General features: G+C 40.2%; 1 protein-coding gene across 1 annotated transcript in view; it reads left to right on the top strand.

The window, feature by feature from the left end:
• The window catches only part of nup93 (nucleoporin 93), a 31,607-nt gene extending 17,957 nt beyond the window's left edge, over positions 1–13,650 (top strand). Inside the window, 18 exon segments of the mRNA XM_032522773.1 lie at positions 384–458; positions 1,652–1,744; positions 1,908–2,047; positions 3,537–3,669; positions 3,950–4,107; positions 4,194–4,359; positions 4,611–4,704; positions 8,438–8,629; positions 8,721–8,847; positions 9,153–9,163; positions 9,166–9,224; positions 10,111–10,155; positions 11,673–11,789; positions 11,917–12,035; positions 12,134–12,251; positions 12,401–12,484; positions 12,591–12,719; positions 13,252–13,650. Coding sequence (XP_032378664.1) covers positions 384–458; positions 1,652–1,744; positions 1,908–2,047; positions 3,537–3,669; positions 3,950–4,107; positions 4,194–4,359; positions 4,611–4,704; positions 8,438–8,629; positions 8,721–8,847; positions 9,153–9,163; positions 9,166–9,224; positions 10,111–10,155; positions 11,673–11,789; positions 11,917–12,035; positions 12,134–12,251; positions 12,401–12,484; positions 12,591–12,719; positions 13,252–13,362 — 1,971 coding nt within the window. The 3' untranslated portion in view covers positions 13,363–13,650.
• The last annotated feature ends 900 nt before the right edge of the window (positions 13,651–14,550 follow it).

Raw genomic sequence — 14,550 nt, 5'->3', positions numbered from 1 at the left:
CCCCCCCCATCAAAACTAAGCAGAATAACTATTTCATCTGAGACCCATAAGTTCTAGATTTATTGTCACCCTTGGTAAAGTCAAATACTTTTATCCCGTATGTCGTCCAGTGGGAGCTTATTCCAGCCTGCAGGCATGGAAACACTGTGGACAGGTTGTCCTTCTATCTGGGCTGGAAAGACTCTTCTAATGCAGAATCTTTAGTTTAAAAAACAGGATTAATTAAAGATGCTAAATGTTGTCACATTAGACACGGTTAACAGTTTTGTTGGTACATAATTGGTGTTTCGATTGTTTCTAGCTTTATTTACCTTTCTTTCAATAATGCAACTTGCTTGTATGCAGTGTATTTATTAAGTCATCTGCTGCTTTACTGTTTGTAGCCCAGCTTTGTGAGTGAAGTGGCAGCTCCAGGAAGAAGTGCATTGGACAGTGTGGAGGTGGCCTATGGGCGACAGGTGAGTCGCCGTCAGTCTAATCATTTTGTTGTACATGGAAACTCCAGGTTAGGGCACACCGTTACATTTAGTTCAAACAGTAAAAATGTATACCAGATGCAAAATGACTTCCATTCTATTTTATACTCCGTGTCACAGTGTCTTCTTTTCTTTCTTACAATTCTACCACTGGGGCGCATCAGAGTCAAAAATGTATTGTATGTATAAAAATTATATATTTTCCAATATTAATTTTTTTACCCCCACATGAAAACATAAAATAAACATTTTTAATAAGAATCTTTCAAATTTTTATAATAAAGAATTGTGATGCACTTTGAACTGAGCGTGTCATTTTACAATTGGGGAAGAAAAAAAATTTCTGGTCACTGCTGTCTGGTGGACAAACTCTGTAATAGTGACGCAGACACATATGCCGACCTGATGTGATTAGCTAATATTACCCCCTGATTTACCAGTCAGGCTCTTTTACAAACATCAATAATTATTTTTTAATTATTATTTGGTCTAAAATAAACTTGTGAAAAGAGATTATGTTTCTAGCTTCAGTTTAATCTGTTAAATGAATTTGCCATAAAACACATTTGGGTACAACTTAACACTTAATCTAAAGACAACATACCTCTTGAATTGACTAGTTAAAATGAGCTGAAAACAGATGTGTAAATGAGACTGTTTGTTATGTCCTCTGTCTGATAATTCAGTTAAAATGGGGTCACAGCAAGAGAGGAAGTGGCAGATCAAACATATTGATTGATTGGATGTTACAGGGGGACTCTGGGTAATTCTCTCTCACTCTGTCTCTGTGTCTCTCAACCGTCCCTCTCTCCCTCTCATCATCCTGTCTGACCTTTCTCGTTCACTCTTTCTTGGTCTCTGATCAGCTACATGACGCAGTCATTTATTGTGGCTTTTTCCTCTGATCATGTGTCGACACATTGCATGCGGCGTCATTTGTCTTGTTTTTTTTATCCTCTTTGATGACCTTTTAAACATATTGATCCTTTTTTTCTTGTTTTTTGTTGTGAACCATTTCACTCGATGGTCATAGTGTGGATGAATTTGTAGGCGGATTTCAATTTTTTAAACATTGATTTGCAAATGTAGAAATGTTAACTGAAAATTTGGGGAGCTTATCACTTATACCCTTTTTCTCTTTGTCTCCCTTTATCACCACCTCTTCCTCTTTTTAGATTTATATTTTCAATGAGAAGATAGTGAATGGTCACATTCAGCCTAATCTGGGAGATTTATGTGCTTCTGTAGCAGAAAGCCTGGATGACAAGGTAAGAACGTCTACCTTCACCATGCAATTGTTATTTTCAGATTTAATGATTTTGTCCTCTGCAAAGATATAGGTCAGTTCTACTCTGACTGCTAATATGCATTCTGTTTTCTCTATACATGCCTTGATGTAACTCTGACTGTTGCCCTTTCTCTTTCCTCCAGAATGTATCAGACATGTGGCTGATGGTGAAGCAGATGACCGATGTGTTGCTGGTTCCAGCCAAAGACACTCTCAAAAGTCGCACCTCTGTTGAAATGCAAATGGCCTTCGTACGCCAGGCGCTCAGCTTCCTAGAGAACAGGTACCCGCTTGTTTTTCTAATGTGGTTGGTCTTGTTTTTGAAGAGGTTAATGGTGTGTTTCAGTTGAACTGGGAAGTTGGAATTTCTGAGTTCCTAGTCAGAAGGTTTAAACGGAACACCCCCAACGTCGGGAGAACCTCAACTAACCCTGACATCACAATTTAACATAGCCGCTCCGAGCATCTAACAGTAGTGAGAACTGTAGGAATATACTGTTTATTAGTACTTTTGTCTTATCCGCCGTACACACTGCACTGTCCATTTTTATCTGTAGACATGTTGCTTTGGTGTTTGTACGCTAACAGTGGCTAATCTGGCTGAAGTCCCCCTAGTCTATATCAAAAAAGTTATCATTTACGGGATTCTGGTTCCGGTTCCAGGATTGCACGATATTGACAAAATGTGATATTGTGATATTGATTATGAATATTGCAATATTGTTATTTATTTCGGTATTTTTAAACATATGTAAAATTACAAATGTTACGGAAAAACACATGAAAATAGATTCATAAAAAATGAAACAAGTTTTCTTACAACACAAGGTTTATTTCAACTGACAGTCATATTGGACTGGTACAGCATGAATATGTAAATAACCATGTCTACAGAACAGGACAAGTTTTACTGGTTGGACAGTATAAAATAAATAAAGACAACAGGACATGTTTACTGGTTGGACAGTATAAAATAAATAAAGACAACAGGACATGTTTACTGGCTGGACAGTATAAAATAAATAAAGACAACAGGACAATCTCTAATCTGATTTGTTCCATTTTTGTTGTCTCTATCTATTTCTTCACTTACACTGTCACTCTGTTGAAATCTGCTCACACGTGGTACGCTCCATAGGGTTTGTTACGTAGTGGACCCATCCGCTGACGTGCAATAACATGTGCAATTGGCACGGTAACTGGTCAATGAAACAGGATCATTATAGCGTTTGAAGCGAGCTCTAAATCAAACACAACTAAGCCACACAGCAAACGGGACGCAGCGCTCCACAATATAAAGAAAATATTGCATATTTATCGTGACACTTTAGATATCACATTGTGCAACGTGATTTCACGATAACAATATTGAGTCGATATATCATGCACCCATAGTTTTGGTGCTGCCGGACTTTCCGCCAGATATCCCTCACTTTCCACTTTCTTTGTGTTGGTATTCTTAACTCCGGTCAGTTCGGGAAAAACCTCCTCCGAGCTAGAACAGACAATCAAATTATATTTATCTTTTTCTTGTAATAAAATCCTCATCACACACTCAGCAGCCAATTTAATTGTAAGTAAATGAAACACAGTATAAGCTTTTAGTGGACTGGACATACAGTAGTACTATGATGATGAACTCTCTCTCTGTGTGTGTGTGTGTGTGTGTGTGTGTGTGTGTGTGTGTGTGTGTGTGTGTTGTTGGTGTGTGTGTGGTGTGTGTGTGTGTTGTGTGGTGTGTGTTGTGTGTGTGGTGTGTTTCCCACTCCCAGTTATAAAAACTACACCATGGTGACTGTGTTTGGGAACCTCCATCAGGCTCAACTAGGAGGAGTACCTGGAACGTACCAACTAGTCCGCAGCTTCCTCAACATTAAACTACCAGGGCCCCTGCCCGGCATGCAGGTAACACACACACAGTTTTTTTCTTCCATTGTCTTTTGTTTAAGTGTATAATAAAAATATTTGATCACAAAAAAAAAATACATAGACAGACTACAGAATGTCTTTTTTTTTATTTTTGGTAAATCTGCCCATCGTAACAGTCAGATTATAAACTGCTACATGATGAGTTTGTTAGAACAAGCTCAATTTATGCTCAGGTCAGAGACTAAATATGGGGACAGAATCTTTGTTTGACATGGAATATTGTCACCACTGTAGTGAATATCTTTGTGTGCAACAGGATGGTGAGATCGAGGGCCATCCAGTGTGGGCTGTGATCTATTACTGTCTGCGTTGCGGAGATCTGAATGCAGCCATGCAGGTTGTGAACAGAGTGCAACATCAGCTAGGAGACTTCAAGACCTGGTTTCAAGAGTATATGAACAGCTCTGACAGACGGTAAGAACGCCTCTTTGTCTTCATATTTTTAGATGTTAAAGGTCAAACTGTATCATCACTTATGCTTCTGGATCTCCTTCTTTCAGCCTTTCCCCGACTTCAGAGAACAAGCTTCGCCTCCACTACCGCAGAGTGCTGAGGAACAGCGCTGACCCTTACAAGAGAGCCGTCTACTGCCTGATCGGGAAATGTGACATCAGTGATAACCATGGAGAGGTGGCAGACAAGACTGAAGACTACCTCTGGCTTAAGGTACAGTATACTTCATTTTGGCATTTTTCTTTTAGGTTTATTCAAATATAAAGCATTAGAGCACTGACCAGAGGAGAAGCTGACCCAGTTCATGATCATTATTTAATGCCTGTTTTCAAGGCTTCACTGTTGGCAATCCTTTGACTTGTGTGTTTGTTTAGTGAAGCAGTCTTTTTTTAAACCAAAAGTTGTGTCTTTCCTTCCATTTTTTTTTTTTTTTACATTGGGTGTACCATGTTTTGTCCCTGCAGTTGAACCAGGTGTGTTTTGATGATGACGGCAGCAGCTCTCTTCAGGACAGACTGACCCTGCCACAGCTGCAGAAACAGCTGCTGGAGGACTATGGTATGGAGCTGCATTTTAAATCTGTATACCTCACTGTGTTATCATTGTTATGTAAATGATGTAATTTTTATAGTGCTTTTCTGGTCTTTAGTGTTGTTTTACACACTACAAGGTGCCCCCTCATTAGATAAACATTCACACACCGACGGAATAGGATTTGGGGTTCGGATTGGTAGAGGACAGCTCTACCTCCTGAGCCATAGGCGCCTCAGGCAGCAGTAGTTGGCGTCCCGCCATGACTGAAGGAATGTAATTCCCCTTTCACACCAAGGGACCGAAGGCTCAACCAGGGTTGAACCAGGGTGGACTTTAGCCCTGCACAATATTTGGGGGAAAAAACTGACTTTGCGATTATTTTTTTTTCCTTCGATATATATTGCAATGTGAAAAATACAAAAGAATTTTTAAAAGATTAAATAAATAGCTCTATTTGGAAATAATAAATCATTCTCGACTACCGCGGTGATTTTGTAGGAGAGTGCATCTACACAGAAGATAAAAATGAAAAAGGATCTTTTCTAGTTGGAACCATTCTTTGTTAAACGTTAACACTTTACAAACACCAAAGCAAGCGCTGTGACTACTCTTCTGAAGTGATTTTGGAGGGGGAAATTGGGTAGAAATACACTGGTTGACTAGCATGACACCATTGTATTCATATAATACTATCAATCCAGGCTAAAGTGTATGACAATGACTGCATGTTGCAGAGAGCCTACCGTACAAACAGGAATTCAAGTACAAAACACTTCAGGTGGTGGACAGCTAGAGAGCTGTTTACTGAATAAAACGTGTAAACTTCTCCTGCCCATTACCGGCGCACAAGGTAATTGTCAAGGCTGCTGGAAAAATATGTGTATCCACACATAATCACACAAAAAACCTCAATTTGCAGATATGGATAAGCCACCTTTGAAAAATATAAAGAAACTGAAAGCCTCGATTCTCCTTCACAAAGAAACCCATGGATAATTTAACTACACTAAAACAAACAGCTATGAACAATTCAGCTTAGTTTCTAAAGAATCATGTTTTTTTACTAATTTGGTATGGTAAAGCCTTAAACACTACAGTACCCATGAGCCTCAGTAACTGCAACTGTGAATCCTTTGTTGAAAAAGGTAGAAACAAAAGTTCATGAGTTTGTGGATGAATGAGCTAAAATCTGTTTGGAATTGATTTTTAGACTGCCAAATGTAGACACAGCAACACAGTTTCTCATCTTTTATATGATTCAGCCAGTCACTGCAAAATTAAATAATGTCTCTCCAGCTTTGTCTCTCAATGGGCCTTAACAAATGCCTTCAATAAAGTAAAAAGAAACAGCTGCAGCTTTTAACTCTTGTCCAGCCATGCTTTCTCCTGGCTGCATCCCATTGCTGCCCTGTTCTCACTTCAAGAACTCGGTCTCTTTGAATTTTTGGCACATTTTTGGATAGTCCCTCCTCAGAAGAAGTCAAGGTCTTGCACATTGGGTTGTACACAAGACAAGTGATGGAAGTAGTTTTTGTGTAAGGTGAAAGGCTCAAGGTTACATACTCCAAATAGCTCAACATTGTGCAGTGATATAAGTGTATGCCTTATCCAGTTCTGTGCTTGCAATATAATATACAACAGAGTCAACAACAAGTCAACTACCAAGACTGGATTTTTCACACACTAATTTCAAAATCAAACTACCCTCTGTAACAACCGCGTGCCCCCTGATGCACAAAATAAGGGAAGCATAAGGGCATGAGGCCTTCACTCCCACAGATTGAGAAAGCAGTTTTCTCCCCTGGGTGTTGCCTTCTCCACGGGCTGATCCTGCTCCGTTCAGATAAGGCAGCACTCCTTTCCTCTCTCAGTAGCCTTCACCCTCTCCTATTTCCCCTCTCCCACTCTCTCTCTCTCTCTGCTCATTGGGAAGGACAGCCTGAAGCCTCATTCTGTTTTCTCTCATGCTGCTCAGCTCCTTCGGTTGTCTGGCACCGTATTCTTTGTTGTCCTCCATCTTGCTTCACAGCGGGACGTAAAGCCCAAATCCTTTCTTCATTTCTCTCACATACTGCCAGTGCTTGCCAGCTTCGTCTGTTCTCTGATTCTCTGTCCTTTTGTTCACTGACTCTCTGTCCTCTCCTTTTATCTTCTATCCCTGTTTCTCCGTACACCTGCACAGCTGTTTCCCCTCTTTCCTCCCACTGATTTCCTCTGTCCTTTCCTTGCATGAGCATTTGTTCTTTCTCATCTCTTGTTTGCACAATCTGCTGCAGCTTTTTCCCCCCTCCTCCTCACACCCACACTCTTATCTCTCCTCCTTCGTCCTTTTCCCTTCCTCATCGCTCTCTCCCTCTCTTCTTCTCTCATGCGCTTTCCGTTTTTGAACTAAAGTGCTGTTAGTCTGAGATAAGGCAATAAAATGGCTGACATGGTTCACCCTGTTATACTCCTCAAACTTTCAGCCAGCAAGAGGATTAGGGATTATAATTAAAAAGTAAAGTTGATGACTAAGCACCTGCGCTTGACAGAATGTTTTCAAATTCTTACATGTAAGTTGCCATAGCAACTGTCAGATGACATGGCATGTATAGACCCAGAGTTAACCTGGTGCCATTCAATGCGTATTATAGTTTAGTACATTACAATATACTCAATAATGGCAAGCAAATATTTTCTATAGTAACTGTCAGTCAGTAATATGCTTTTTCAGGCGTGTTATATTTAGAGAGATTAGATGTGAAAACGCTAATTGCTAAAAGACTCATGAGGACGGAGATTGTTTTTATATTAAAATGCTGTTGTCCCTGAGGGGCAAGTGTTTGTACAGCCAGCAGACATAAGGTCAAGACACAAAAAATACAGCAAAACAGGAGATACCCACTATATCTAATACACAATAGTAAATAAAATACATACATTTAAAACCGTTCCGGTAAATGGAAATGTAACTTGGGATAAAAGAGAGAGAACCATTTGGCAACTTTTAAAAAGTAAACTTTCCATCCAGAGTGTTAGTGGCATCCATTTCGGCGTCTCACGCTCCCCGCCCACTCAAACGTAACGTTACTACTCTTTGGCCGGCTCGCAAGCCCAAACAAGTGTGTGCGGCGTGCCTGTTTTGTTTCCGGTTTAGCTAGATCTGGTGTGGTGTTGTAGTTTTTCTAATGTTACTAGTTGTTGCAACAGCATATGAAAAAAAACTACAAAGTTTGCTAGGCCAAAAAGAATGTTAATCTCGCGATAAAAAAGTTGACGCCGTCAATAACAAGTTTAACTGACAGCACTATTAAAAACCTGTCTTCCATCTTTTTGTGAACGGCTTTCATTTGTGTATAAAACAGAGGAGACGGGAGAGGACACATCCTTGGGGGGAGCCAGTAGAAGATAAAAGATTGCCGGATAAAACACCATTAACTTTAACCATTGGGGATCTGGAGGTTAAAAACAAGCCAGGCTATTAGCCCTGGGTTGATGTTGTGTGTCTTTAAAAGCCTTTCTGCTAAATTGTGGGGCTGAATATAGTTAAAAGCTGATAAGAAAACGATAAATTGTGTCACCAGCCAAATGCTGGTAAAATATGTAAGTGTCTGGTAGATTTGCTTCAATCACCAGCCCAAAAAACAATGCTAATAAATTTAGTGGCTGGTCAAATTTGAACATTCACTAGCCATTTGGCTGGTGGGCAAAATGTTGAACCCTGGGTCACCTAAACCAACTCCCTCTCTCTCTCTCTCTCTCATCTTTTTTCCAACAGGAGAGTCCCATTTCTCTGCGAGCCAGCAACCCTTCCTGTATTTCCAGGTGTTGTTTCTGACAGCTCAGTTTGAGGCAGCGGTTGCTTTCTTGTTTCGTGTAGAGAGACTTCGGAGTCATGCTGTGCACGTGGCCTTGGTCCTGTACGAGCTGGGGCTGTTGCTGAAGTCGTCTGGCCAAAGCGCTCAGCTGTGTGAGTTCAATCACCTTTGTTCTATAGGGAGGTACTGACACTCAAGAAAGACAGTTTAGTAATACAAAATGTGTTCACCTGTTCTCTGTAGTGAGCCAGGAGCCCGGTGACCCTCCCATGGTACGCCGCCTCAACTTCATCCGTCTGCTCATGCTGTACACTCGCAAGTTTGAGTCTACTGATCCACGGGAAGCCCTGCAGTATTTCTACTTCTTACGGTAAGTAATCCTACACTAGCAGTATAATTCATCTTCTCTCTCTCTCTCTCTCCTCTCTCGTCTCTCATCTCTCTCTCTCTCTCTCCTCTCTCTTCTCTCTCTCTCTCTCTCTCTCTCTCTCATCTCTCTCCTCTATATATAATATTATATATATATATAATATAATATATATATATTAATATATATCTATATATATATACACACACACACACACACACACAGTTTGTAAAGGGGGGAAGATGTGTGTCACAGTGATTTTCACCACATTGCCTGTTTCTAATGCCTACTGTTGTGTTGTTCTGCAGCAATGAGAAAGACGCCAGGGAGAAAACATGTTCATGCGTTGTGTCAGTGAACTTGTTATTGAGAGTCGGGAGGTGAGTGCCCCACATTAACTCAGAGACCCTCTGGAAATAAACGTATATAAACATTGCGCGCAACGGCGCACGCACTATAGGCGTATCCAAACACAAGCATATTGACAACACAAAATAACACACAAAATAACACAACAGTTTTATCTTGTGTCAAAATCATGGCTAACATATGCTATTTTTAATTGTTTTAATTTTTTTTATTTCTGGAAATCATTCGACCCCCCCCCCCTCTCTGGCTCACAACCCCCCTGTGGGTTCCGACCCCCACTGTGGGAATCACTGCTCTAAGCGATGTCATGCGTTTTTTTTGGGCTACAACATTTTTTGTCACAAAAAAGCAAACATCTCCTCCCTATCCACTAGCTGCCTGTCCCCTGAACACACTGTCTCTGTAGACGGCAACAAAAACAAACTGTGCCAACCTGCACCATGAAACATGAACAGTGTTCCAGCCAATAACCAACTAGAAGGATTTGGGTTGGAGGGTTAGTGAGCGGAAGGGACGAGGAGGGGCGAGCTAACCTCTGTTTTTTTTGACAATACTTCAACAAGTGACATCACCCAACATTGCTTAGAGCAACTTTAAGAGAGTGGGAGCATATCCATTTAAATGTTCTCCTTCATCTCAGACATTCTGATTCTACTGTTTAACTAAGTATTACTATAACTAAGTGTTGCATATTTAAATACTAAAACTAAAACTGTTAAATGTAGCTAAAGAGTTGTGTAAAAGTTGTGTTTGGCTTTTAATTTTTAGACTTTGTTTACATGCACTTCAAGAAGGGTTTATTTCAAGGCTGTTGTACATAGTGTACTTGTTTCTCTGGTATTACATTGCATATTTGACATGTTTTTGATATGGCATATCTGACTCTTTTTTTCACAGTTTGACATGCTGTTGGGGAGATTAGAGAAGGATGGCAGTAGAAAGGTAGGAAGAATGTGTCTGATCATTCCCTCGTCTCTTCGGTGGTAGTTGTGTTTCTATTACTGTACGTGTCTTTGCCTCTCACCTGCTCTCTCGTCCTCTTTCTCTGCTTCACAATGTTCTTCTGTTACTCTGGGTCCTTGCTCTACGGAGGAGGTTTCAGTCAGTCCGACAGACAGAAATCCCCCCACTTTTCTTCAACACGTCTTCTATGTGTTTTGAAACTCTTTATTTAGCAGCACTTTGTTGCAATGTCATGGATCAAAAAGCTCTCCATAATGCTTCATTGTAGCCTTCACTTCCAAAGTCACATTGCTGTATGTTTCATTCCACCCACAAGACACACTGGGGAACCTATTTTGTCTGTGTTGTGAATCTGACTAATCACGGGTTGTACTGCAGTATATTTCCTAATGTCATGTTAAATTAACATTGCAGTGGTGGTTGCACATACATAGACTTTTTGGAGGGACGGTCTTATATGATTGGAAGATTGCCAGCACTACAGAGTTTTATGAAGGCAACTCCGACTTCTTTTATTCAGTACAGTTGATGGAAGGAATGTTAACTGAACAATATTCTGGTCATCTTGCTCAGACCTGAAACATCGAAGACTTTACTGGAAAGTCCAGCCTAATTTTCCAGTTTGTCTTCTGGTTAAATGTGGCTAATGTTGCACTAAGATCAACTAGCAATCACGGTTTAGTCAGAGTCAGTGTTTTGAAAAAAAAAAAAAATATTTGTACTAAAAGTCTTTGTGCTGTGAAGTTGTTGAAGTAGGAATTTGATTTACAAAAACTAATTTGTAGTGATTTTGTAGTGTTGGACATACTGTGAGTTTGCTGTTTATAATTGCTAAAGTGTCTAGGCTGCATTTTTTGTACGCATAATTGGAGAACTACCTGATAAGAGAAATCTATTTACTCTTTACAATACATCTATCATCACGCACGAGAGCCAGCCCTTAAAGATTTTTGATTAAAGAATTTAAAGAAGCCATTCTGGTGCAGCTCCTGTATATCAGATTAAATGTAGCACTGGTACATGCTTTTTGTTAGATATGAAAATGGTGTTGGTTGTAAAATATTTTCTCCTAGAATGTCTCCAGTTCTGTGAGTTCAATTGGCTTTCATAAGAAGCTGCAGTGTGTTGCTGTTGGGATGGTAAGCCCATCACTAGTAGCATATCAAGGACATTCTTACTGCTTTGGTAGTGGTGGATATGAATATAATTTTCTGACACGGACTAACCCAAATTCTCCATTCTGCTACAGGATCCCATTACACTCTTTCGAGAGAAAAAAGCACAAAACAGTCCCACGCGTACAATGCCATAGATGTTCATGGATCAGATGTCTGGATTTTGTTACTTTACCTAATTTGCACTTTTATTTGATGTATTTATTTGATCTCATGTTTAGTTGCCGAATTCAGACTAAGAACTTAAGGAGGATAGTTACCCTCTGCTCTACCGTCAAAACTGTAGTACTCTCTCACTCTGATCTCCTCTCCTCCCTCTAGCCTGGAGTCATAGATAAGTTCGCCGGGGACACCAGAGCTATCATTAGTAAAGTGGCTCTAGAGGCCGAGAACAAGGGCTTGTTTGAGGAGGCGGTCAAACTCTACGAGCTGGCCAAGGTGAGCAGATCTTTCCTCTGTGACCTCTGCATCTATGTACACCACTTGTGTTTCTGCAAAGTTGCTGTCATTTACAGCTGTTGGTTTAAAGTCCTCTCTCTGTTTCTCTCTATCTGTCTCCGTGTAGAATCCAGATAAGGTGCTAGAGTTGATGAACAGGCTGTTGAGTCCAGTCATTGCCCAGGTCAGCGCTCCTCAGTCCAACAAGGAGAGGCTAAAGAACACTGCAGTGGCTATTGCTGAGAGGTACACACACACACACACACACACACACACACACACACAATCTAATTAAGAGCATCAAAGAGCATCAAGAACTAAATAATTTCCTCTTTCTACTGCAGGTATCGTTCTCAAGGCGTATCCGGAGACAAGTCCGTAGATAGCACTTTCTACCTGCTGTTAGACCTGACAACGTTCTTTGATGAGTACCACGCAGGACACGTTGACAGAGCCTACGATGTGAGTGCAACCCAACAGTTTCAATAAAGTAACATTTTGTTACACACCTAGTCTGTGACACCACAATTCCTGTGTTGATTTGTTAATATCGCATTGACTATGTGAAGCTCCTCTGTTAATGTCGTCCCTTCTCTGTGTGTCCCTGTCAGGTGATGGAGCGTTTAAAGCTCCTTCCGCTCAGCCAAGACAGTGTGGAGGAGAGAGTGGCTGCTTTTAGGAACTTCAGTGATGAGGTGAGATCAAGATCTGCACACTCAAAAGGGACTTTCAGACTTTCTCACAATGCACTACACAGCATTATTCTTTGACTCTTTCTAAAAGTGTCCTCTGTGTCCCCAGGTGCGCCACAACCTGTCTGAAGTGCTGTTGGCCACCATGAACATCCTGTTCACTCAGCACAAACGCCTGAAGGGGGTGCAAGCAGGCACGCCAGGACGACCACAGAGGACCATAGAGGACAGAGACATGGTGAGAAGACAGACTTTGATAGAGCAGAGGGACAACCTGAAACAGCTGAACCAGATAAAGAGTAAATTAGGGCAAGATAGATAGGCACTGTTTTTGCAAGACCCGTACCAGTATTGAGAATTTGTAGTTTAAAAAGAGTCACAATATAACTCTAAACCCTGGCATAAACACATTTTGGCATAAGCAGAAATTAAATTGAAATATAAGTATGTCATCGCTAATTGTAGGAAACATGTAATGTGACACTGTTTGTTAATTAAAACCTCAAACATATTTTTAGCATTTTTATGATGTAATGCAGTTTCTTGTTACTACTATGCTGATATATATATATATATATATATATATATATATATATATATATATATATATATATATATATATATATACATACACACACACACACACACACACACACGCGCACGCACACACACGTGCAAATGTATGATAATCAGTAGTATCAGTGAGTCTGATGAGATATAAATGGTGGCATTATGTTAACACTCTACATGCCGCCATTTTATTTCAACAGCAACTGCGCAGCCAGGCCAGAGCCCTGATCACCTTTGCTGGCATGATCCCCTACAACATGGCCGGGGACACCAACGCAAGACTGGTGCAGATGGAATTACTGATGAACTAAGACCGACCACACACACACACACACACACACACACACACACACACACACACACACACACACAGATATACTGAAACCTTTTGGCTTTTGCAGACCAAGTCATGTTCACACACACTCTACCATTTTACTTTTTATAGAATACTACGTTCATCATTATGTTAACAGATACATCCTTATATCACCCATCTGAGTTCCCCGCATTGGCTGGTCTTTTTGTTCTGTTCTTGTTTTTTCAGTTTTGTCATTTCATATTTGTATCTTTTGATGATTTGGAATAAAAAAATAAGTTTACTTTTTTGTTGTCTTTTTTTATTTCAGTCCACTAAATGTTTATTGCATCTTTTTTTTTCATTCATTTTGCCTGTTTTAAAATTAATTTTGCCTCAATTAAATTAATTGTTTTCACAGTAATTGTTGCATGTGCAGAGCAGTCAAATCTTTGATGTTCATGTAAGGCCAAAGGACAGCAACACAGTTCTGCATCTACTATGGAACTTAATTCAATGTCTTGTAAATTTCCAATTCATATATATTTCAAATTGGACAGTTAAAATGTCAAATTTACCCAGAATTTGTTTTGCTGCTCCTCTACCATGTAGGGGGATGGATGTCCTGAGTGAGATTCTTATACAACACCTCATAACAAGGTGCACACATTTACAGATTGAAAGAAATAATGTCTATCGTAATTTGGGCACTTTGTTTTATTCTTATGACAAAAATGATCAAACAAACCTTAGGTGACACAATAGTACAGTTGTTTTGACAGAGATGTTATGATTTTGTGTTTGAGCCATTAAAAGAGAAGCGGCAGGTACTTAGACACTAAGAAGAGGCATCTTGTTGGAACATTGAGGTCAATATAAAGTAAACCTCAAATTCTTAAACATCAACCTCTTTAGCCCATCTATCCGCAGAGTGAAGTGTTGATGAAAAGAAATTAAGAATTGTCAGTTTCAGTTCGGTTCCCTCTGGTTTAACATGAGCAAGTCACTGTCTACAATTCCCGGTCCTGAGCATGGATGTTGCCATGTTTCCACAGGCTGTAGTTTAGACCCGTCCTGTCCCCTGGCAGATGGTTGGTGGGCTTGAAGTCGACCGCGGGACTGGAGGGATATTTCTCTCGGCCTCTATCAGAGTAGTAATGTCTGCGAAGTGAAGAGACATTCCTCTTGATCAATGACAAGGTTT

Source organism: Etheostoma spectabile, chromosome 8 (genome assembly GCF_008692095.1).
Source record: "Etheostoma spectabile isolate EspeVRDwgs_2016 chromosome 8, UIUC_Espe_1.0, whole genome shotgun sequence".
Classification (NCBI taxonomy): domain Eukaryota; kingdom Metazoa; phylum Chordata; class Actinopteri; order Perciformes; family Percidae; genus Etheostoma; species Etheostoma spectabile.
This window is presented reverse-complemented; position numbering and strand designations above follow the sequence as displayed.